This window comes from Muntiacus reevesi, chromosome 18 (genome assembly GCF_963930625.1).
Source record: "Muntiacus reevesi chromosome 18, mMunRee1.1, whole genome shotgun sequence".
NCBI classification, from domain to species: Eukaryota; Metazoa; Chordata; class Mammalia; order Artiodactyla; family Cervidae; genus Muntiacus; species Muntiacus reevesi.
The window spans coordinates 24,790,367-24,814,654 of NC_089266.1; the positions used below are offsets into that span (position 1 = coordinate 24,790,367).

Sequence of the window (24,288 nt, forward strand, 5' to 3'; positions counted from 1 at the left end):
CTCTAACCACCATTTAACATTGACCTGTATTTCCTTCACACTCACAGCCACATCTGCTGCCATAAGCTGGAACCTCTACAGAGGAAGCTGGAAGAGACTGAAAGTGAATATTTATTGGCCTATTAGGGTCTGCTCATTTGAGATAACATCTTGTGAGGAAGGGGTTAGAATTAACAGAGACTAGAATTTATGTCTCAAGGCTACAGAGACTAACTGTCTTAGCCAGGAGATAAGACAGCCTTCATTCTAGGCCCGGCTCTACCATGACCTTGTAGTAGATGACCTGTGCAAGTCATTTTATATGCGCTCGCTGTTCTCTGTTACTCAGGTTACCCTTAGTGGATAAACAAGGTTTTCTCCAATAAAAATGCAATGTGAAGGCACTTTAAAAAAATAATAAAGTAATGAATGAAGAATATTAGGGGAAGGAAAAAACTTGGAATTTTTCGTGGGGGTTTTTTTGGTTCTTTTTTAAAACAAAGTTGTCCAGGTTTTATTCACCACCAGCTCCTCCCTCTTCTCCCTGCCTGTTGCTGTGCCCACTTCATTCCCAGTCAAGGAAGCGCTTCTCTGGCCTCCTCTGCTGTAATCTCCTGGGAGTAGAGGTCTGTGAAGAGAGCTGGCAGCCAGTAGTGGGCCTCCCCTGGGGCCTGCAGGTCCAGCCAAGCCAGCCCTTCCTTCAGCAGGTGTTCCTGGTGGAAAAAGGAAAAGTCAGTTGAGAAAGGGGAGTTTCCACAAAGTAGGGTATATAATCCTCAAACCTATCTTGGCTTCAGTAGCGTTTTCAAACTAAATCTACAAGAGTGCCTTCACATATCCACACAGCCAAACTGGAATGATGTGTTTAACCTAGATCTTTGCCCGCTGTGTGAGAAATACTACCAAGCTGCTTAATCTGTGCTGCTGGGAAAGCGGATCATGACAAAGGGGGATGTTGTGGAAGGAAGGTAGGGCCACAGAAACATTTGCTACATGGCCTTGAGTAAATCACTGACTCCATTCCCAAAAACAAAATGGAGATCACTAACTTTCAGTTAACTTACTGAGTAACAGACAGCTACAAGACAGGGAAACCCTTCTGGAGAAGTTAATGGAAAATCTGTATTAGAATGGACTCACAGTTCCTGTAACTGAAAATATGCTCCAGATGGGTTGGTTTGACCCAATATTATTAAACAAATGTTTGTGTCATCCCCACTTCACAGATGAAGTTAAGTCTTTAGTTTAACTGCCCAGGTAAGGATGTTGAAAGCCAGGGCTCCTACATGTTCATGCTACTCTCTCTTCACATTAGTCTTTCATTAGTACCAGGAAACTTGTATATATAAAACTATATATAAATGCACTAATCATAGAAATGTAATATCATTAGTTAATAGTTCCCTTCACTCTATATCAACTGTTAATTTCAGTCAAACCACATTAACCGTCTGACCAGGCTCTACAGGTCATGAGAAGGTGTTGGTGACTCCCCAGTGGCAGGCTGGCTGTACCTATGTGCCAGTGTTTGAAGCCCCCTCCTTTGTGAGTTCTACCTCTCTGTACCATCTGCAGAGAAACACTGGGATTACTTCTGTGTGGTAGCAGCAGCCTTCAAGGCAAGGAGTTAGAAGCTGCAGCCCTTGCCTGAGTGGTACCTGTCTACCCACCTCCTCCCATCTGGGGGCCCATCTTTTCTCAGCCATTCCAAAAGTCACGTACCAGCACTTGCCGCGCTCGCTCCGTCTCCCATTTAAGACTGGCCTTGATATCACTGACAGTCACATAGCCATTTTTCTGAAGGAAGGAACGGGGAATGAGTTAAGTGTGTGCTTTCCCTTAGAATCCAGCATCTGCCCAGGGACAAGTAATTTATTCAGACAGGAGGGGGACCAGCCCTTGGGTAAAGCCTAAGGGAGCACAGAAAAGAAAGTTTAGAGGTCCTGGCAGAAGTTAAGAAGTGATTTTCAGGATGACAGAGGTAGGCAGACTGAGGTGCTCAGTCTTAAGTAGAATCCCTGGTACTAAATATTAATGTAGACTTTTACCAGAGAACTCGAGAGTATGGCAAAGAAAGATTCAGAATGATTAACTGGTAGGAAGGAATGATGATCATCAAAACTGATCATAATCTAAAATAATTAAGAATTCAGCCCTTGTCCAGCTTCACCCAAACCATTCCCCAACCCAGAAAAGCCCCCTCCCTCCCTTGTTCAGCTCTAGTCTACACTACAGCACTGAGAAAACGGAACATGTCTTCCCTAAACACGTGATAAGGATCTGCAGGAAGACGGTACAGCTTAAGGCAGTATTAAGGAACAGGAGGATGGCAAACAAGATTACAAATTTTTTTCAAAGAATCCACAAAGTAGTTTTACGGAGACATCAAAAAAATCTGTTCACCAGGGATATTCAGTCAGTGGTCTGCATGTCTGTCTCCTCCCCCACTAGAATGGAAGCTCTCTGAGAGCAGGAACTATGTGGTACTCATGTTTATTCGCCCCTACAGCCTGGCCCAGTGATTTGCACTGTAGCTGCTCAATAAACATCTGCTAAATAAGCACAGGTCTGAGTAGTGCATCCATTAGACAGCTGCAGCAAAAGGCATGAGTGATGGTGGGGAGGAGATCAGAAAATACCTTCCCAGACTGCCATGCACACGCACTCACACACACACACACACACACACACACACACACACACACACTCTCTCAGAAGGCACACCGGTACCTCCGCCAGCTGCAGCACCACAGTGTGATCCATATTGAGCTCAGCAGGAACAGACTGAATGAGGTAAGTGCCACCCACAGGGATGATGCCGAAGCCAGTGCCGAGTGCCTTTAGTTTCTTGATGGCCCTGATCAGGTCGTCTCTGAGGTGAGGAACAGCTGCGTAAAGATCCCTGGCAGACCAGTCCTAGCAACAGTGCAGTTTCAGCTCTGCCCTAGGCAGGATACCCTGATGGAAGACTCACAAGTCTGCACAACATTTAACTACATCGGTAAAAAGGAAGGGTTAATGTGCACCAAACGGTGCCTGGACATTCAAGGGAGATGGTAGAGGAGTCAGGCTTTCCATTCAGCAAGCCATTCCAACACCAGAGATAAAAACTTGCTTCTAGGAGCCCATCAGGAAACGTGAAAAAGCGAGCTGAACTTAATAGGGAGTAGTGTGAACTATGGCAAAATACAGAATGCTTCTCTATTTGAAAGGGGGCAACCCAGCTGATTACTGCCATTTGGAAATTCAGACCCAGCAGTGTTAGATTTTCTGATTTCTTAGTTGACAAGTGAAATTAGAGAAGAAAATCCACATCTGAAAATGTGCAGACTACATATGCAGTCTACATACTGATTAGCTTTTTTCACCTTTTCTCAAATGGGAGTCATGCATAAAGGCTAGTGAACCAGGGCAATTTAGACCCATCTTCTGAGCTCAACTCCTTTCCCCAGCCTTTCTCAGTGCTTGCTCTAATCGCCTTGACCACAAATAACATCAAGAGTATACACCACCTCAAGTATGGTTAAAAAAAATGTGCGTGTATACACACACATTCACATATTTATGCATGCTTAGAAGAAAGTCAATCAAAATGTTTAATAGTAATAATCTCTCAGCTGAGAAACAATGGGTGGTTTGGTTTTTTATATCTCTTTTCAGTTTTCTAAAATAAAAACGTTTCTTCTGATCATAAAGAGGAATAAAAAAAGATTTCTAAACTAGCCTAGACCTACAAATAGTAAGAAGAAAAGATTTCCACCTGATTTTTAAAGACCTTTCTATACTCCCAAGAGGGTGGAAGACAAAACCTACTGGCTGACATCCTGGGCGAATTTGCCCCTTCCTTTTAACACCTGTTGATGCAGTTCCTCCAAAGTTATCAGACCTATTGGAGAGGGGGGACAGAAAGCAGTTGAAGGATTACCTTTATGACTTAAAAAGTCAGCATCATATCTGAAAAACTGTTCTCTTGACACCAAGGCTGTGTCTACAGCCAATGATTTCTAACTGGTTTTAAGCTTTAAGACCATTCAGTATGCTTATTAAGATGACACCACTGGATGACAATTTTGAAGGTCACATTTGGGGAGCAAAGAGACTCAGTTGGCATCAACACACCTTGGAGAAGCAGAGCAGGCCTACCGTTACTAATGAGAAAATCATAACCCAGACATATCATCTATCGAGGGAAAGGCCTATTTTCTACCTCCCTATATGTTCTGTACCAACTAGGGGCTAAGCTTTCCTGACCAAAGACCTTTGGAGAATAGAATCATTCATGTTTACCGCTGGCCATGGAGACCAGCCATGAACTCAACTGCATGAAGCACTCGTGCTTCTCAGGACCAAATAGCTTCTCAAGACCCTATTGGCCTGCAGACTGCCAGACAGGAAAAAGCATTTTTCAAGATTTTTTTTTCCCTCTCAGAGAAGCCCAAAGCCCAGTCCACAGGACTCCATTCAGCCACCCTCACCTCCATTCCGGTGCTTCAGGGCCAGGCACACTTCAGTAATCTGGACACCCAGCTCATAATAGAAGTCTCCCACGCCTAGCATCTCAGACCAAAATCCTTTTCCAGCTAAAAGACAAAAAGACAAAAGCTAGGTTATTTATTAGTTACAACTTTTTCTTTCAAAGCTAGATTAAAACATCTACTCTATGGGAAGTCTTCTCTGCCCAGTGTTAAGACCTCCTGGACTCAGGATGCTCAACACAATCTAACTCTTGGTTATTCCTACTAAACAACCGGCTCAGAAAGTTTTAAAGGTGGGCAATATAAAAAGCAGTTCTATTTGGCTGCTATGTCTGGCTCAGGATATACAGAGTGAAATATAATGGGACATATGGTCTAGACAAAGCTAAGAGAAAGAATAAGCAGACATGGCATTGGAAAATCCACTGAAGATATTTTATTGAGTAAAAACTCCAGGTTATAAAGTAGTAATTACAGCATAACCCCATATATCTTTAAAAAATAATTTATAAATATGATGAAGGTGTCTAGAAAGTAAATATACCTTAACCATACTTTATCTCTGCAATAACGGGCAGGGTCAAAAGACTTTTACTTTCTCCTTTTATTTTCTTTGTTGACTGACTGAAACACATACCACTTTTATCAAAACTAAATATATTTTTTTTTAATAAAGGGAAAAAACAGCCATAAAAAAATCCCAGAGCACATCATTCCAGGGAAGATCATGCACACTGTCCACTCGGCCTGCACTCCAACCTCTCCACTGTTCCCATCAAGCTGGACAGTCATCCTGCTAGGTACTCCCTATAGAGAACATCCTCTGAATCTCCCTGTAAGCCTTCGCAGAAGATGCTCCAGCAACAGTGAGGACAACTAGGTGAGCTCTGTCCCTTAGCAACCCTGGAACACTGCACCCCTACGGATTCCTTACAGGCCAGAGGATCCACCCCAATTGTGGCACACATGTCTTGAAACTGCACCCGGAACTCAGGATTCTTCCGGATCTCCTGCTTGTGTTTGCTGGCAAATTCTTCCAGGTTGGTCTTGAACATGTCCAACTGCTTTGACATCTGCAGGATGAACAAGGGGAAGGTTAGGGGCAACCCAAACAAGTGATAACTGAATGCCAAGAGTAGGCCCCTGGGCCAGTGGCACGGCAAAGGCTGAAATAACCTACTGTCGTCAGGACTACCATTATACTGTTCACTGTTCCCTTCCCTTTTTTTCCTGCCTCTTCTTCACAGTTCTGCTATAACAGAAACAAGATGCTGTAATGTTGCTTCAATTCTAAAATACACATTTTTTCCCTGTGTGTTTCTGTTCTAAAGTCAGGATGCATCTAACAATTCTTTCTTTCCCATTCTTTCTTTTCTAAAATTTTTCTTATTTACTCATTCATTCACTTTCTTTCAGTTTTATTGAGATAAAATTGACTTACAGCACTGTATATACAGCATTATATGACATAATTATCTGACTCATATACATCATGAAATGATCACAGTTAAGTTCTGTGAATATCTATCATTCAGATAGAAAATTACAGAAATAGAAAAAAATGTTTTCCCTTGTGATGAGAACTCTTAGGATTTACTCTCTTAACAACTCTTATTATATAACATGTTGTAAGTGCTTTTCTTTTCCCGGGGGGTGGGGGTGGGGGGCGGGGGGGGAAATGTTATTAAACTGAAGGACCTACAAACGATGACCTACTGTATAGCATAAGGAACTCTACTCAATATTCTATGATGACCTACATGGGGAAAGAATCTGAAAAAGAATAGATATATATGTAACTGACTCAACATGCTATACATCTGAATCTAACAGAACATTGTAAATCAACTATATTCCAATATAAAGTAAAATTTTTTTAAAAATCTAATGAAATTAATTAATTGAAGATGCACCTAATAATCAATTTTGCAGCTTTCACACAGTGGGAAATCTTCAGCAACTGACAGAAAAGCTAGATAGGAGAGTAAGGAAGCCTGGTATGAATCAGGTGTGTTGTTGAATCAATCTGTGGGTCAAGGACCTCCTTGAGGCTAACCCTGGATAAAGAATCTCTGAGGAGGTTGTGAGTCTACAGTCTACCACATTACATTCTAAAGCTACATTCTTTTTAGCTTCAGGGGATATTCTGATTTCCTATTTGCATTACTCCTCTTTCCCTAATTAACAAAGCCTATCTACAAGCCACCAAGAATAACCACTCCTGGCCCAGCATCTCATTTTCTCCTATTAAAAATTTACATGTTATTATAGTCACCATTTCCAGTTGATTCCTGCATGTTATCTCCCTCCATGAGTGGGACCTATTGAAGAGCACAGCTTGTGTCTACCTTCTTTCCTTAGTTCAAGGGCCCCATTTCCCTGCCTCACTGCCTCCTTTTCTTCACCAGGAAAAATAAGTGAGTACACTGGAGGGCATGTACAGTAAAGGGAAGGTACTAGAGAAGGAAACTGCAGGAACCACACCCTCGTTACTGTCACACACTTCTGGTACGCACCTAGATGTGATGGTGGTGGGTGTCAGAGGTTAGGCAATATTTCCATGTTATTCTTTGGCATTTAAAGTCAAAACTCAAAAGACGCAAATCAAAGACGCGTCTAATAATCAATTTTGAAGCATTCACACAGTAGGAAATCTTCAGCCACTGACATGGCTGAAGTTTTCTACCACTTACTTACCAAGAGAAATCTACCACTTACTATCTATGTAACCTTGGATAAAGCACTTAACACCTCAGTGCCCTCAATTCTAAGCTGCAAAGAACAGAGTTCTTTCCTGATAGAACTGTCGAGAGGAATGAACAAGACAGTGTACCTAAAGAAAATGGACATATGCCTGGGATGCTAAAAGTAGGTAATCATTCAAAGATGTCAGCTATTGTTGTTATTAGCAAGTCACCTAAATGATCTGAGCAGCACAGAAATCAGGATTTGCCAAATACCCTATTTTTGGTTGATCCAAACAATCTGGTTTATATCAGAGGAGTCCTGCCCAACCTTATGGTATCTCCTTTGTTACCTGGAGCCCTCCAACCTACTCACCTGGGCCAGTTGGTCCTCAGCCAAGACACTCCCTCGCTCCTTGTACTTGGCCTGTCAGGCAAAGAGACCAGGATGAGTTGAGAGAATGGATGCTGCGGGCTCCCACTTGTATTGCCTCCGCAGAAGTATGAAAAGAGGAGGGTCTCGCAAATGGTTTTTCTTAGGGAGAGGAGGGAACAGACGACTCCCTTGTAATCAAACTGGGGGGCGTGGGGGAAAGGACTGATGGTTCTGGGGATGGTGACATTCCAATCCACCGGGAGCTGGAGAAACTCAGCTCCCTGGGATCCGAGAAGCCCACGTCAAATTCTTTGGAGGCTATTTGAGGGTATAGAGCTCTGCTCGGAGAGATTTGTCTCTCGCGAGTAAGGGGTGGCTGTGGGCCCGCCTTCTTCCCCTCACCTCGGCAAGCTTCTTCTTGGCGATGGCGCCAGCTCCCACCCCACGACGGTGCATCCCCGCCGTGGCCCGCGGGCCGTCCAGCTGCCGGGACCCCGGGTCTCCACGTCCCGGGATCCGCCACCGGCTCCCCGACGCGGAAGCGCGTGTATGCGTCATCTTCGCGCGACGGAAGTTACGTCAAGACTTCCGGCTGCGGGAGTTGAGATCGCCCACTGCCAGGGGCCGAGTGGCCCCGCCTCTTGCGCCGGGAAGGAGCTGCAAAACTGTGGCCGGGTGTTCCTACCCACGTGTACTCCTCGGATCCTCTTAACTTCCTGTGACCGTCCTCAACTGCCACCCCAGCTTCCAAGTAGAGATTCGCCACTCTTTATTGGCTGTCTGCTGAGTGCCATTCGCTAAGTTGGACGCCAAGGATTCCGTATTAAGCAGACAGCAATCCATTCTATGCTAATAAGGTTTACTTTTTGGAATCACTCAGAGCTTCTGACTGGGGAAGGCCTTGTAGTTAAGAACTTGGACTGTGGAATTAGTTTACCTAGCTCGTAGCTTCCACTACATATGATCCAGTTGTTGTTTAGTCTCTTTAAGTCGTGTGCTACTCTTAAGACCCCATGGACCATAGCCGGCCAGCCTCCTCTGTCCAAGGGATTTACTGGAGTGGGTTGCCATTTTCTTCTCCAGGGGGCTCTTCCCCACCCAGAGATGGAACTCGTGTCTCTTGCATTGGCAGGCGGATTCTTTATCGCTGAGCCACCAGGGAACTTTAGGCAAATCCCTTAATCACTTTTGTTCCATCCACAGTTGTGAAAGAGTAATAGCTACTCATGAAGTTATGAGAAATAAGCCAGAAAATATATAACAAAGCATTTAGTACAATGCCTGGCACATGAATATCAGCTGTGTTTGTTATTCATCAGGTCTGTGATAGAATCACCTCTCTGTGTGTTGAGAAAGCTCCATAGGTGAGTTCTGAGGGCTTCCCTTGTGGCTCAGGTGGTAAAGAATCTGCCTGTAATGCAGGAGACCTGAGTTTGATCCCTGGGTCAGGAAGATCCCCTGGAGAAGGGAATTGCTACCCACTCCAGTATTCTTGCCTGGAACATCTCATAGACAGAAGAGCCTGGCGGGCTACAGTTCTTGAGGTAGCAGAGGGAGACAGGAATAACACTTTTCACTTTTCTTTCTTTTTTTTTTTTTTTAAGTAGGTGATTTCCATAACAGTATTGAGTCTTGCAAAGGAGGAGCCAGTAGAGGTTTAGAGGAGCCAATGGAGGTTTCTTAAGTCAGGCAGTAGTAATAAATTTTTGTTACAGGAAAATTAATGGCAACCTAGACTTAATTTTTGAGTCAGTTGTAGCAGTCCAAAGAAGAAATGGTAAGGGGGAACTAAGATGGTGGCAGTAAGGATAGAGAGAATGGGACAAATTCAGGACGTATCAAGGTGGGATGGTAAAACTGATCAGACAGAGGCAGTGAGTGAAAGTCGCTCAGTCGTGTCCGACTCTTTGTGACCCCACAGACTATACAGTCTGTGAAATTCTCCAGGCCAGAATACTGGAGTGGGTAGCTGTTCCCTTCTCCAGAGGATCTTTCCAACCCAGGGATCAAATCCAGGTCTCCCGCATTGCAGGTGCATTCTTTACCAGCTGAGCCACCGGGGAAGCCCAAGAATACTAGAGTGGGTAACCTATCCCTTCTCCATCAGATTGTCACGACCCAGAGGTCTCCCACATTGCGGGCAGATTCTTTACCAGCTGAGCTACCAGGGAAGCCTGAGATGGGGGCAGAGTGGGTGGGAAAACTTAGCAGGATGTTCAGTTTGCTGGCTTAGGCAACAGGGTGGTGCCATTCAGAAAGGTAGAATAGACTACAAGATGAAGTTGAATGGTTTGAGAAGTTTCAAAACTGGGTGGTTTTGAAAATGCTGAAATTGAGGTTTGTGTGACATTATAGGAGAGATGGCCAATTGTCATTCAGATGTACTGGTTTGAAGTTCTACAGAAAGATATGGGCTGGGCTACAGGTCAAGGCAAAACTGTGAATGTGACTAATGTTACCAGAGTAGTTTCAAGTAAAAGGATAAAAAGAGGATCTGAGGGACTTCCTTGGTGGTCCAGTGGTTAGGAATCCACCTTGCAAAGAGGAAGATGCAGGTTCCATCCCTGGTCAGGAACTAAGATCCTAGATGCTGCAGAGCAACTGAGCCTCTGCACTACAACAAAAGAAACCCATGGTGCCACAATGAAGCCCCAGCGCAGCAAAAAAAAAAAAAAAAATGGATGGGAGCAGGGACTTCCCTGGCAGTCCAGTGGTTAAGACCCTCTGCTCCCAATTCAGGCGGTACAGATCGGGAACTAAAATTGTGCATGCCACTCAGCACAGCCTCAGGAAATAAAAGAGGATGGGAGCAGAGATAGGTGGCAGGATATTTAGTTGGCAGTTGGGGCCCTGAGGGATGGGGGAGCCATGAGTCCAAAGGGTCTAGGTCCCTGAGGATTTCATGGAACAAGCTGTCACACCAGCCCTAGGCTACCTGCCTCTAGGTAGAGAAATAGTGCTCTATCTTGCTAAAAATATTCAGCACTGTTATTTTGTGTTTTCCTTTCTTTTGAAGCAGAATATAATGTTAATAGATTCAAGGACTAAGGCTGAAACAGTTATTCAGGCTATCATAGTCCTACCTTTAGGTTCACTCTATGCATACCCTCAGATACTGAACATAGAACATAAGCCCCCTTAAACACAAACTTACTTTCACAAACACAGATTTGTCCCCTCCAACACATATATTTGACACCCTTTCATACACACTCGGTCCTCCATTTTACCTACCCACCCCTGATTATGAAAAACACGCTAACCTCATACATACACACATTGATTTTGACCTCATATTTTCATATTCTTACTATGCCACTGCTTAACACAAAAAACTCAGTCCTTTAGATCCTCACTGACGCCATCTAGACACACCAACCTCGTTTTTCACTCTGTGACTCCTTAACATGTACAAACTGACCCCCTCACTCACACTCATTGCTTCAGAGAACTGTGGTGTTGGAGAAGACTCTTGAGAGTCCCTTGGACTGCAAGGAGATCCAACCAGTCCATCCTAAAGGAGATAAGTTCTGGGTGTTCATTGGAAGGACTGATGCTGAAGCTGAAACTCCAATACTTTGGCCACCTCATGCGAAGAGTTGACTCATTGGAAAAGACCCTGATGCTGGGAAAGATTGAGGGCAGGAGGAGAAGGGGACAAGAGAGGATGAAATGGCTGGATGGCATCTCCGACTCAATGGACATGGGTTTGGGTAGACTCCGGCAGTTGGTGATGGACAGGGAGGCCTGGCGTGCTGCAGTTCATGGGGTCACAAAGAGTTGGACACGACTGAGTGACTGAACTGAAGTGAACCCTGGTTGGGAAGATACCCTGAGGAGGGCATGGCAACCCACTCCAGTATTCTTGCCTGGAGAATCCCCATGGGCAGATGAGCCTGACAGGTTACAGTCCATGGGCTCACAAAGAGTCATACATGACTGAAGAGACTTAGCACACCCGCACCCTCAAATGCACACATACTTCTTGAAGTACACACATTGGCCCTTGATAAACTTCACTGGCACCCATGAGCAGACATGCTTATTTCCTTCTTCAGACACATTTGTTCTCCTCTATAAGAGAAAGTTTGTTGACCAGTAATGTACTGGTAAATAATCACCTCTCTAGGTTGGAAGAGAGGTGCTCTGATTTATAGCATTTGCCAATTTCCATAGTGTAAATACTCTCAGTATGCCCTTTCAAGCTATTGTTACAAGCTATCAGTGCTTTTGCAACCTGCTCACAAAATTACTGCCAATTTCACAATGCTCTTAGAAGCACTTTGGTCCAGTACACCACTGAATGCTGACCAACCCATATGCCCTCACTTCCTTTAAGTGACTAGTGAGTCACTGGTCTTAGGGCAGAGTGGCTTAGAGCATGGGCTTATAATTCTCTGCCTCATGGAGGCAGTATAGTGCATGGTTAACAGCTATTACATTATCATTATCTTGAAGGATTGTGATGAGGCTTTAAATTAAATGAGATCACCATGATTTTTAAAACTGATATTTACTAGTATGGACAAAAGCAAAGAGTAAAAAAAAAACACCAAAAGTTGAAAAAAGAAATGATGTTTAGCAAGTACTGAGCACAAATGCCTGGCCCATAGTAAGACAGTTGTACAAAACTTTTTAAAATAACCATTTCAGATTCATTGACTCACAGAGACACTCAAGACTGCAGAAATACAGATCCAAACTCCTCCTCAGTGCAGTCAGTTCTATCATGGAGAATCACTAAAATATATCCTCTGAGTAATGGCATGCTCTAAATTGTGTGATGCATACTTTTAGAACTCAAGTTTATTTATTTATTTATTTATTTTTAACTTGAGGAGTTTAAAGGAAAGGAAACCCAAAAGGTTACAACTGGAAGAGATTGCAAACTGGCAGTCCTCAGGCAAATTCAGTTCTCCAAGGAGTTTTATTTGGTCATCAGAATGCCTTTAGGGTCACATTTCTTTCCCATTTTCACAGTCCCAATCTCCCCTTGTTTTACATGCTCCTCACTTAGCTTATTTGGTTTACCAGCCCAGCCATTCAAGCAATCCAGTTGGCCAGTCCCTGATTTTAAACTAATACTTAGGGTTTTGTGGGGTTTTTTTGGCCCTACATGCAGCATGCAGAACTTCCCTGTCTAGGGATAAAACCATTTACCTCTGCAGTGGAAGCACAGTGTTTTTGTTTTGTTTTTTAAATTATGAAAATATGATAACATGTACAGGAGACTTGGAAAATACAGAACAAGTTTACATATAGATCCACTATATATTAAAATTAGTTTTTAAGTAGATAAATTAAGATTTTTAGTTGGAGTTTTGATATCAAACTCTCAAGGATTAATAAAATGAATATACAGAGAAGTAGAAGGATATAGTAGACCTGAAAAGCATTATGAACCAGTTCAACATAATTAAGATTTATACAGTTTTCACACAAGAGTAGAATAATTTGTAATTCTATTCAAGTTCCCACAGACTATAAACTAGGAAACATTGGAAAATATCCAGGGATGTAAGAGCAAGTGCAAAAACTTGATGGTCTAAATTCCCATTTTCTTTTCATTTTTTTTTTTTGAACATAGTATTTCTTTATATTCTCAGCATTGGATTTGAAGTTTCAAGCCTCATTCAATTTTTTTCTTAAATCAGTAAGATAATAAACTTTCTAGACTTTAATCAGTAATACTAGATACCAAAACACATGGAACTATATGAAAGTTTTGAATGAATATAAATTAGAAATCTAGCATTCTATTCATATTAAGTCAAACAAGTAGAATCAAAATGTCATAAATTGTTCAGCTAGGCAAAGATTGTAAGTTTTCCAAAATGTATATTATATATATTATTTATGTATACATATGAATACACAGAAGAACTATACAAAAAAGATGACCCAGATAACCACAATGGTGTGGTCACTCACCTAGAGCCAGACATCCTGGAATGTGAAGTCAAGTGGGCCTTAGAAAGCCCACTTGAATCACTAAGAACAAAGCTAGTGGAGGTGATGGAATTCCAGTTGAGCTATTTCAAATCCTAAACGATGACGCTGTGAGAGTGTTGCACTCAATGTGCGAGCAAATCTGGAAAACTCAGCAGTGGCCACAGGACTGGAAAAGGTCAGTTTTCATCCCATTCCCAAAGAAAGGCAATGCCAAAGAACATTCAAACTAGCACACAATTACACACATCTCACACACTAACAAAGTAATGCTCAAAATTCTCCAAGACAGGCTTCAACAGTACATGAACTGTGAACTTCCAGATGGTCAAGCTGGATTTAGAAAAGGCAGAGGGACCAGAGATCAAACTGCCAACTGGATCATCAAAGAAGCAAGAGAGTTCCAGAAAAACATCTGATTCTGCTTTATTGACTACACCAAAGCCTTCAACTGTGTGGATCACAACAAACTGTGGAAAATTCTTAAAGAGATGGGAATACCAGACCACCTGACCTGCCTCCTGAGAAATCTGTATGCAGGTCAAGAAGCAACAGTTAAAACTGTACGTGGAACAACAGACTGGTTCAAAATCGGGAAAGGAGTACGTCAAGGCTGTCTATTGTCACCCTGCTTATTTAACTTACATGCAGGATACATCATGCAAAATGCCAGGCTGGATGAAGCACAAGCTGGAATCAAGATGGCCGGGAGAAATATCAATAACCTCAGATGCGCAGATGACACCACCCTTATGGCAGAAAGTGAAGAACTAAAGAGCCTCTTGATGAAAGTAAAAGAGGGGAGTGAAAAAGTTGCCTTAAAACTCAGTATTCAGAAAACTAAGATCATGGCATCTGGTCCCATCACTTCATGGCAAATAGATGGGGAAACAGTGGAAACAGTGACAGACTTTATTTTTGGGGGCTCCAAAATCACTTCAGATGGTGACTGCAGCCATGAAATTAAAAGACACTTGCTCCTTGGAAGAAAAACTACAACCAACCAACATAGCATATTAAAAAGCAGAGACATTACTTTACCAACAAAGATCCATCTAGTCAAAGGCATGGTTTTCCCAGTAGTCATATATGGATGTGAGAGGTGGACTTTAAAGAAAGCTGAGCGTCAAAGAATTGATGCTTTTGAACTGTGGTGGTGGAGAAGACTTTTGAGAGTCCCTTGGAGTACAAGGGGATCCAACCAGTCCATCCTAAAGGAGATCAGTCCTGAATATTCATTGGAAGGACTGATGCTGAAGGTGAAACTCCAATACTTTGGCCACCTGATTTAAAGAACTGACTCATTGGAAAAGACCCTGACGCTGGGAAAGATTGAAGGTGGGAGGAGAAGGGGGCGACAGAGGATGAGATGGTTGGATGGCATCACCGACGCAATAGATATGAGTTTGAGTAAACTCTGGGAGTTGGTGTTGAACAGGAAAACCTGGTGTGCTGGAGTCCTTGGGGTGGCAAAGAGTAGGACACAACTGAGCGACTGAATTGAACTGACTGATGAATACAAAAACTTTTCTAGTATGCTTGATAAAGGCTTGAGAAAGAACATTAAAAAAAGAGATGGAGAAATTAGAAAACATAAACTAAATTAAATGGGAACACTGAATATGAAATAGAAAAAGTTAAACAAACTAGATAAAAGTAAAAAATCATCCTATAGTCTAATTGTTTTTAAACATAGCTGTTCATTAGAAACACATCTGGAGCTTTGGAGAGAAAATAGCAATACCTGGGCATTTGTATTTTTCAAAAGATTCGAGATAATTCTGATATGTATCTGAATTTTAAAAAGTGATTGCAGGTTTTTCTATTAAATAGTAGTTTTAGTGATTTAGAATTCTATCATTTTCTGTTGGCCAGTCATGATACAATGCTATTAAGTGAATAATAGTTACATAATTACAATAGTAAAAGATGCTTATCAACTTTCACAATCAATAGTCAGGCAAAAAATAAAAGATAATTACAGTTGCAAGCCATAATGGAAACATGATTAACCTAACAATATAAAATAGTTACATACAATTTGGGGGGTTAAGTAAAGTGGTGTTGTAAGTGGAAGTGCATCCATGTACATATTTTCATCCACCCAGCCAGTCTATGTCTTTTGGCTGGTGCATTTAATCCATTTACACTTAAGGTAATTATAGGTATGTATGGTCCTCTGGGTGGAGAAGGAAATGGCAACCCACTCCAGTATTCTTGCCTAGAGAATCCCAAGGATGGGGGTGCCTGGTGGGCTGCCTTCTATGGGGTCGCACGGAGTCGGACATGACTGAAGTGACTTAGCAGCAGCAGCAGCCTGGTCCTCTGGGTGTCACTAGGGGTAAAGAACCCGCCTACCAATGCAGGAGATGTAAGAGATGTGTGTTTGATCCCTGGGTCAGGAAGATCCCCTGGAGGAGGACATGGCAACCCACTCCAGTATTCTTGCTTGAAGAATCCCATGGACAGAGGAGGCTGGTGGGTCGCAAAGAGTCGTACTCTTGTACTGAAGTGACTTAGCATGCACATTATCATTTGGTAATTGTTTGGGTTTGTTTTGTGTTGATCTTTTCCTTCTCTTGTGTTTCCTGCCTAGAGAAGTTCCTTTATTATTTGTTGTAAAGCTGATTTGGTGATGCTGAATTCCCTTAACTTTGGCTTGTCTGGAAAGTTTTCCTTGCTGAGTGGAGTATTCTTGGTTGTAGGTTCTTCCCTTTCAACACTTCAAATAATCTTGCTATTCCCTCTGGCTTATAGTGTTTCTGTTGAGAAATCAGCTGATAACTTACAGGAGTTTCTTTTTATTTGTTGTTTTTCCCTTGTTGCTTTTAGTGTTTTATCTTTGTCTTTGATTTTTGTCAGTTTGATTACTATGTGTCTCAGTGTGTTCCTCCTTGGGTTTATCCTGCCTGGGACTCTCTGTGCCTCCTGGACTTGGTTGACTATTTCCTTTCCCATGTTAGGAAAGCTTTCAGCTATTATCTCTTCAAATATTTTCTCAGGTCCTTTCTCTCTCTCTTTTCCTTCTGGAACCCCTGTAATGCAAATGTTGGTGCCTTTAATGTTGTCCCAGAGGTCTCTTAGGCTGTCTTCATTTTTTTTTTCATTCTTTTTTCTATATTCTGTTCTGCAGTAGTGATTCGCACCATCCTTTCCTTCAGATCACTTAACTGTTCTGCCTCATTTGTTCTGCTGTTGATTCCGTCTAATATATTGTTCATCTCTGTTTGTTTTTTAGTTCTTCTGAGTGTTAGTCATTCAGTCGTGTCCCACCCTTTGCGACCCCACCCCATGGACTACAGTCCATGCAACCCCATGGACTGTAGCCCACCAGGCTCCTCTGTCTGTGAAATTCTCAAGGCAAGAATATTGGAGTGGGTAGCCATTCCCTTCTCCAGAGGGTCTTCCCAACTCAATGGATTAAATTTGAGTCTTTTGCATTGCAGGCAGATTCTTTACTGTCTGAACTACCAGGGAACCATTTTTCTAGGTCTTTGATAAAAATTTGTTGTATCTTCTCCATTCTGTTTCCAAGATCCTGGATCATCCTCACTATCATTCTGAATTCTTTTTCTGGAAGGTTGCCTATCTCCGCTTATTTAGTTGTTTTTCTGGGGTCTTATCTTGTCCCTTCATCTGGGACGTAACTCTCTGCTTTTTCATCCTGATTAACTTTCTATGGTGTGATTTTCATTCTAACTGCTGTGAGATTGTGGTTCTTCTCACTTCTTCTGTCTGCCCTTTGGTGAATGTGTAATTTTCCTGATGGGAAGGACTATGTGGGGGAAACTGTGTCTTGTTCTGGTGGGTAGGGCCTTCCTCAGTAAAGCTTTAATTACCTCTTGGTGGGTGAAGTTGATCCCTCCCTGTAAGTTTTTTGGTTTGAGGCCACCCAGCCCTGGGGTCTCTGGGCTCTATGGTAGGGTTAATGGCGAACTCCAAGAGGACTTAAGCCATGGACCAGCTTTCAGGACTGCTGCTGCCAGGGCCCCATCCCTGTGGTGAATCACTGCCAACCTGCCTCCACAGGAGGCCCTCCAACACTAGCAAATAGGTCTGGTTCAGTCTCCTGTGGGGTCACTGTTCCTTTCCCTTGGGTCTTGGTGCACATAGATTTTGTTTGTGCCCTCCAAAAGTTGAGCCTCTGTTTCCCCTAGTCTTGTAGAAGTCCTGTAATCAAATGTCACTGTCCTTCAAAGTCAGATTCCCTGGAAATTCCCAAATTCCCTTTGCTGGATCCGTAAGCTAGGAAGCCATCGTGGGGCTCAGAACCTTCACAACAGTGGGAGAATTTCTTTGAAATTATTGTTCTCCAGTTTGTGGGTCACCCACTTGGCAAGTATGGGATTTGATTTTACCATGATTGTGACCCTGCTACCATCTCGTTGTGGCTTCTTCTTTGTCTTTGGATGTGGGGTATCTTTTTTGGTGAGTCCAGAGTCCTCCTGTCCATGGTTGTTCAACAACTAGTTGCAATTTTGTTGCTTTTTTTATAGGAGATGAGTGCACGTCCTTCTACTGGACTATTTTGAACCAGAAGCCAGAAGCGCAGTCTTAACCACTGGACCACCAGAGAAGTCCTAATACCCCCATGTTTTTAAATTGATGTTTCATGTGTGAATAATAATAACAAAAGTTACTTTGTGCCAAGCATTATCTTAAAATTCTTCAACTCTATGAAGTGAGTACTTTTTAATCTTTTTACAGACAAGAAACAGCATCAGAGAGAGAGGAACTAACTTGCCAAGTCACAGACCTAGAGAGTGATTTGAATCTAGGTGTGTTTGACTCTAGTCTGCTGAAACGTGACTAGATCAAGGGGAGAGGGGGGCATTAGCAAAGATAACCTAAACTAAGTGGGAAGGAGAGACAGCCTTGCCTTCTGTGGATGCAGGGCAGTGAGAGAAGGCAGCACAGCAAGGTGGGAAAGTCACAGAAAGAAAGAGGTATTGACTTTTGGACAAACTGAGTTCTCCCACTTTGCTTTACCTTCCCTGCCATCTCCCTAGTGTGAAATCTGGAATCCTGCAAGAGGGATTTCATGTTCATTCCTCTTCATCTCAATATAATTCTCACCATCATCAGTATGATTGGAGATGCAAATGGATCTTCTCTGACTTCCCCCTGCTCAGACTCCTTCAAGGACCTGCGCTTACACTAAGGATGAAATCCCAAAGCTTTAATGTGGCATTTGAAGCCCTGCTTCTGCCTACCTGCCCAGTCTCCACTTATTCTCTTCTCTCCACCCCGTTGCCCATTTTGCCATATAACAATACTACCGGCTAATATTTATTGTCTCTCCTCACCTTTTGGCCTTTTTATCCTTCAGATCTCACTCAGCTTAGGGTTTCCCTGTTGGTTCAGTGGTAAAGAATCCACCTGTCAATGCATGAAACATGGGTTCCTTCCCTAGTCTGGGAAGATCCCATATCTATGAAGCAACTGAGCACATGCGCCATGACTACTGAGCCTGTGCTCCAGGGCGCGGGAGCCACAGCTACTGAGCCCACAGGCCACAGCCACTGAAGCCCGTGCACCCCAGAGGCTGTGCTCCGCAACCAAAGAAGCCACCGCGATGAGTAGCCCCCACACACAGCAACTAGAGAAAAGCCCACCCAGCAAGGAAGACCCAGCACAGCCAAAAAGAAATAAATATTTTAAAAAATCTCATTCAGCTTAAACGTCATTTTCTCAGAGACACCCTCCTGATTGCCTACTCCATCCATGAGGCTTCTCTGTTGCACGCAGACTCTTTAGTTGTGGGATCTAGTTCCTTGACTAGGGAGCAAACCTGGGCCCCCTGCTTTGGGAGTGCACAGTCTTAGCCACTGGACCACCAGGGAAGTCCCTGTTTGTATGTTTAAAGATTAAGGTATGTCTCCATCACTAGACTGTAAACCCCTTGGGGACAATGATTGTGTCTGTTTCCATCATTGCTGTATACCCAGTGTTAAGCATAATCCCTGCCTGGGTTAAGTTTCCAGTAAGTGTTCATGGAAACAACAGATGAATTAACAGATAGGTAAGAGCCATACCTCCTTTTCACTGAGTAGTGTACACACAGAGACAAACGTCCAGTTAGTCATCAGCAGACACACGTGAGTAAGTTTTGACAATGAGCACAAACATTTATTTCAGCTTAAACTTCGTTTGGTTTCTTTGGAGTATCTTGGAGTGGAACTGAAGCAGGAGCTGAGTAAATGAAGGGCAGAGTCCAGTTCTGAGCTTGGGTTTGGTCAGAGTCACTGAAACCTGTGCAGAGTGGAGAGAGGAGGGGAATATCAGCTTAGAGTCAGCAGAGTAAGTGTATTCTGGCACCCAGCCATAGTTCAACTCCTCCTACCTCCAAATTGCCTTTCTAATGGTAATTATTCCAAAAAGTGCAGAGACTGTTACCCACTTTACCAAGGAGATTTTCTCATACTCTTTTCTCCATTGTTCTGGCCACAGAGGGTCCTTCTAACCCTCTTACAGGAAGCCATTCCAGATTTGTTCCCTCAATCCCTCAACTTCCCATCACCGAAGTCTGAATTTGTTTTGGTTTCTGCACGTTGGTGTCTGCATCTTAAATGAGTGTCCTGTCTCACTGTTCGAGTGTCTGGATCCCTCCATGGTTTTGAGGCATCCCTTACTTCTAAGACATGATATCAATAAATTGAAAGACTTCCTAGATGAGGAGGAGGATTTGAGGATTATTGAGACCAGCTGGAGCTACAGAGAAGGGCAACGTTCCTTCCAACTCTAGGGGTTTCATCACTGAGAAGTTGCCATGGCACGAGAGTACTGAGGGAAAGCTGAGGATGGTATGGTTTTGGGTGGGCAGGGCAGGTGAGAGCAGCATCTCACCTGGAGGAGACTGAGGAAGAAGTGAAAGTGGTACTAACACCTGTCAACATTGAAAGTGAAGTCGCTCAGTTGTGTCCGACTCTTTGCGACCCCGTGGACTGTAGCCCACCAGGCTCCTCCACCCATGGAATTTTCTAGGCAAGAGTACTGGAGTGGGTTGCCATTTCCTTCTCCAGGGGATCTTACCAACCCAGGTTCAGGGGATCTTACCAACCCAGGGATCGAACCTGGGTCTCCCACATTTCACGCAGACGCTTTACCGTCTGAGCCACCAGGGAATCCACTCTTAGTATTCTGCAGATGTTGCTCTCAGCCTTTTCCTAGCATTATCTTATTGAAACCCCACCAAATCCTATGAAGTGGTTTAAATAACCCTGACTTTCACAAAAATGCCAAGTTTCAGAGGGTGTAAGTAATTTGTCAGCCTGTGTTGGGGTGAAGATCTGAACCCACGTCTGACTCCAGAGCGAGAGCTCGCAACCAATATGCAAGATGCCCAAAGCTGCCAAACTCCCACCTGAGCCTGCAGAGCTCCATCTGATCCACCATCCAGGCCAGCAGCTCTCGAATCAGTAAAAGCTTTAGCAAATCTTCATCACTGGGGTTCTTGGGTAGGGAGCTACAAAGGAGAAAGCCTCTGGCAGGCCCCTTAAGCCCAGGCCCCACCCAGAGAGAGTAAATACAGGGGCTGGGACTCGCTGTGGTGGGACAAGGTGGGGCAGGGGTGGGGATGTGCAAGTCAACACAGCTGCCTCTCAGTTGTCTCAGCTTTCAAAGCTCCGCCCAGATCTGTCGCCAGGGAATATAGGCTCTTCCATACAAGCAAAGACAAACAATTCTGGTGGGAGACATCCAACCTACCCACCTCTACAAGTTTCCCAGAGTGTATTCCAACCCCCCAGAGATTACTTTGGGAATGTTCACTCTTTAGAATAATCTATGTCAATTCCTCAGCTTCCTACAGAAACAGGGTAACTGATTTGAGGGTTACCCTTGGGAGGGTCCTTGTTCCATAAAAGCTTTCCTGAAGCTTAGCAGACAAAAGGGGAGAAGCCAGTTTCTGAGGTCCCTATCGAGCCTCTCCTTGACTTGGTGACTGCACGTTAAGTCATCAATCTTAAAAACTCTAGCCCCAAATCCCTTCCCAGGACCCCCACCCCCATTCCTCCTGGGCTATTCCCTTAGGCTTGGGCTGATCTCCAGGAGCTCTGTGAGGACCCCTCTTTGAATTCTGGGTAGAAGAGGATGCTTATCTGGGGCCTAGCCCTGCTCTGGAGTCTGGGAAAGGGAACAATGAGGTGGGAGTGAGTCGGAGGCCCCACCCCCACCCCTTCCCCTGCGGACCGACTCACCCCTGCTCCTCCTTTGCCTCCTCCTTCCTGTTAGACTGATAGGCCAGCTCTAGGGTCCCTGCCTCCCTCTGGGTGATGTTGTGTTTCCAGCTGGTAAAAGAAAGATTAGGGAATAGGTGAAGCCAGGGGCGATTCCAGATATTCTCCAGTCCAAAGAAGCTCCAACCATTTGGTACCTCAACCCAAGGAGCAGAGGGTACCTCTTTCTTCAGTCAACCTCCCAACTGCTTGTCTTCAGCTGCCAGTGAAAAGCTTTTCAAAAGCTACCATGCAGGTCAAACAGCAAAGGCAGGGAAAGAGACTTTGCAAAGAGAAAACCGATGAGATCAGCTCATCTTATTTCCAAAGTCTGAAGCTGCCACCACCGAATAGTCATCAGCGGGAGTTCAGCTAGCTTCCCTGCCTTCATCCCCAGCCCCCTGGGGATCCTTTCTGAGCCCAATACACCTTCCCTGACCCCTCCCCTTAGAAGAAAAGGATTGGAAAATTGCCCACGTCCTGCCCTCAGGCCATACTGCTGCCTGAGCCAGGAGCCCAGGCTGGACTGCCATGCAATTCAGCTCCTGATCAGCGCCTAAGTGAAAGGCGCCCCTGGACTTGGGCATTACACGGGGCACAGGGAGCAGGGGGTGGGGAGTGCACACGACTCACTCGCTCTTCTTCCCCTTCTGTGCCAGTAGCCAGTTCACAAAGTCTTGTTGGCGGATCTTGTCCATGGCGATACTGTAGTCACTGATGAAGGTGCCCTCAGCATACCTGGTTGCTCGAGGCTGGGAGTCACTGGCCTTAGAGTGGAACCTGAGGGGCAGGGAGGGGCGAGAGAGGGAAACCGGGGTGCCATAGAAGGAGCAGAGAGTGCAAAGATAAATGATTGTCACCACCAGGTAACATTTGAAAAGGAAGCAGCCCATTTCTTGGGAGTCAGTTTTTATGGAGTCACCATCTTGTCCATGCATCAAGCCTCTGGGACTTTATCCTCAACTCAAGAGCCCACTTCCTGTACCCTTGGTATGTGAGGCTCTGGCTTCTGTGCAAAGATCAGGGGTTCCCCTCATCCCCAAGGACTGAATCACAGTTCCCTCCTTTGCTCCTTCTGTCCTAGTGCCGCCCAATTAAGTTATTTGGTTCCCAGATTCCTAATAATGGGCTTCCCTGGTGGCTCAGATGGTAAAGCGTCTGCCTGAAATGCAGGAGACCTGGGTTCAATCCCTGGGTCAGGAAGATCCCCTGGGGAAGGAGATGGCAACCCACTCCAGTACTCTTGCCTGGAGAATTCCATGGACGAAGGAGCCTGGTAGGCTATAGTCCATGGGGTCACAAAGAGCTGGACACAACTGAGCGACTTCACTTTGGCTTTTCCTAATGATAGTGAGCTCTTATAAAACAGGACTTCATATGAGTCAGGTCCTCTACAAGTCCTTTAATACATAAATTCATTATGTAGGAGGTAGACATACATGTCCTTGGTGAGTGATGAAACCACAATGCAGAGAGATTAATTTAGCACACTGCGTAAGCGTGACCAGGGCTTACCCTCAGCTAGTCTGGGTCCAGGTCTACAGTCTTCAACTTCTACATGATGTTGTCTCTCCTTGTACGTGTCTGACAGCCGTGCCTCAAAGTTACACGGCCAAATTGATAGGGCCATATGGTTTGTCCTTGCATCTGAGAAGGCCTAGCTCTACTCAGACATGTCTCTCTTGGTCTCCCCAACACACAGAGTCCCCTACTAAGTGTGTGTATGTTCAGTCGCTAAGTCCTGTCTGACTGTTTGCAACCCCATGGACTGCAGCACACCAGGCTTCCCCGCCCTTCACTATACTTCCCCCTATTATATTCACTCATAACCTTCTCTGCCTCTCCTCACAGTGCTCATGACAGTTTGAAGTTTGTTTAGATGGGTCTCTGTCTTTCCCTTGGATCTATATGCTCCATGAGGACAGGTGGTATTTGTGGACCACTCTTCATGTGTACCCTTTGTGCCGAGCACACAGGAAGCTTCCTATAAAATCTGATCAAAGGCACAAATAAATGAGCAGTTAAGGCTTTCATCAGGCAGATACTATCGTCTACTTCAGACACTTTACTGCTGAGAAGTCCTTCCAGAGATTTAACTGCAATCTCTCCAGCTGCAACAGTAGCTGGTAAAAACTACTCCCTGGTTCTAGCCTCTCTCTGCACTCCGATTACCGTAAGGCTTTCCCTTGAGCATCTTTCTTCTTGACCTGGGATATCTCCCTTTCTTACCTGTCTCTTGAAAACCAGAACCCACTCATCCCCCCAGCCCCCACACCTGACCCCTCCTTCTCACCCCAGCTTGGAGTGGTCCTCTTCTTTCTCCCCCAGAACCACCGCCAGGAGCAGAGACACCACCAGCAGGGAGAAGGTCTTCATGGCCAACATCTTCCAAGGGTTCTTTCCTGAGATAAGAGAGAAAAGGACAAGGGTAAGAGGAAGCCCTGTGCTGAAGGAGCAGCCAGTTTGGTGGTGCACTTAGGAGATCTGGAGCCTGGAATCTGGAAGCTGGGGGCCAGGCCTTGGGAGTTGGAGCTTTTCTAAGACACTGGAGAAACACCTCGGGGATGGTGAGGGGTGCTGGCATTAAGTTAGACATTAGAAGGCGTGTG

The 24,288-nt window shown here is 44.4% G+C and overlaps 2 protein-coding genes and 1 non-coding gene across 3 annotated transcripts; 1 reads left to right on the plus strand and 2 right to left on the minus strand.

Moving 5' to 3' along the window:
* Positions 1 to 93: 93 nt before the first annotated feature.
* On the minus strand, positions 94 to 8,071 carry SNF8 (SNF8 subunit of ESCRT-II). The gene is made up of 8 exons (XM_065910745.1): positions 7,917 to 8,071; positions 7,515 to 7,565; positions 5,389 to 5,527; positions 4,455 to 4,559; positions 3,793 to 3,865; positions 2,710 to 2,851; positions 1,702 to 1,776; positions 94 to 692 (listed from the first exon to the last, which is right to left on the minus strand). Exons 1-8 carry the CDS (start codon positions 7,968 to 7,970, stop codon positions 555 to 557), a joined length of 777 nt encoding a protein of 258 aa, XP_065766817.1. The 5' UTR covers positions 7,971 to 8,071; the 3' UTR covers positions 94 to 554.
* A 12,658-nt stretch (positions 8,072 to 20,729) lies between these two features.
* GIP (gastric inhibitory polypeptide) lies at positions 20,730 to 24,064 on the minus strand. Its single transcript, XM_065910901.1, has 4 exons — positions 23,973 to 24,064; positions 22,313 to 22,459; positions 21,662 to 21,751; positions 20,730 to 20,928 (listed from the first exon to the last, which is right to left on the minus strand). Exons 1-4 carry the CDS (start codon positions 24,062 to 24,064, stop codon positions 20,730 to 20,732), a joined length of 528 nt encoding a protein of 175 aa, XP_065766973.1.
* TRNAF-GAA (transfer RNA phenylalanine (anticodon GAA)) lies at positions 22,811 to 22,883 on the plus strand. The gene has a single exon. It is a non-coding gene; the product is annotated as a tRNA-Phe (tRNA).
* Positions 24,065 to 24,288: the final 224 nt, after the last annotated feature.

Bases quoted from the DNA above. Each gene is read 5' to 3' on its own strand.
- GIP (XM_065910901.1), bottom strand. From the start codon at position 24,064: ATGTTGGCCATGAAGACCTTCTCCCTGCTGGTGGTGTCTCTGCTCCTG. The intron at 22,460-23,972 runs GTGAGAAGGAGG...CCTGCCCCTCAG, and splicing joins GAGGACCACTCCAAGCTGGG to GTTCCACTCTAAGGCCAGTG. The intron at 21,752-22,312 runs GTGAGTCGTGTG...TTCTTTTACCAG, and splicing joins CAGAAGGGGAAGAAGAGCGA to CTGGAAACACAACATCACCC.
- SNF8 (XM_065910745.1), bottom strand. From the start codon at position 7,970: ATGCACCGTCGTGGGGTGGGAGCTGGCGCCATCGCCAAGAAGAAGCTT. The intron at 7,566-7,916 runs GTGAGGGGAAGA...TTTGCCTGACAG, and splicing joins CCAAGAAGAAGCTTGCCGAG to GCCAAGTACAAGGAGCGAGG. The intron at 5,528-7,514 runs GTGAGTAGGTTG...TTCATCCTGCAG, and splicing joins CTGAGGACCAACTGGCCCAG to ATGTCAAAGCAGTTGGACAT.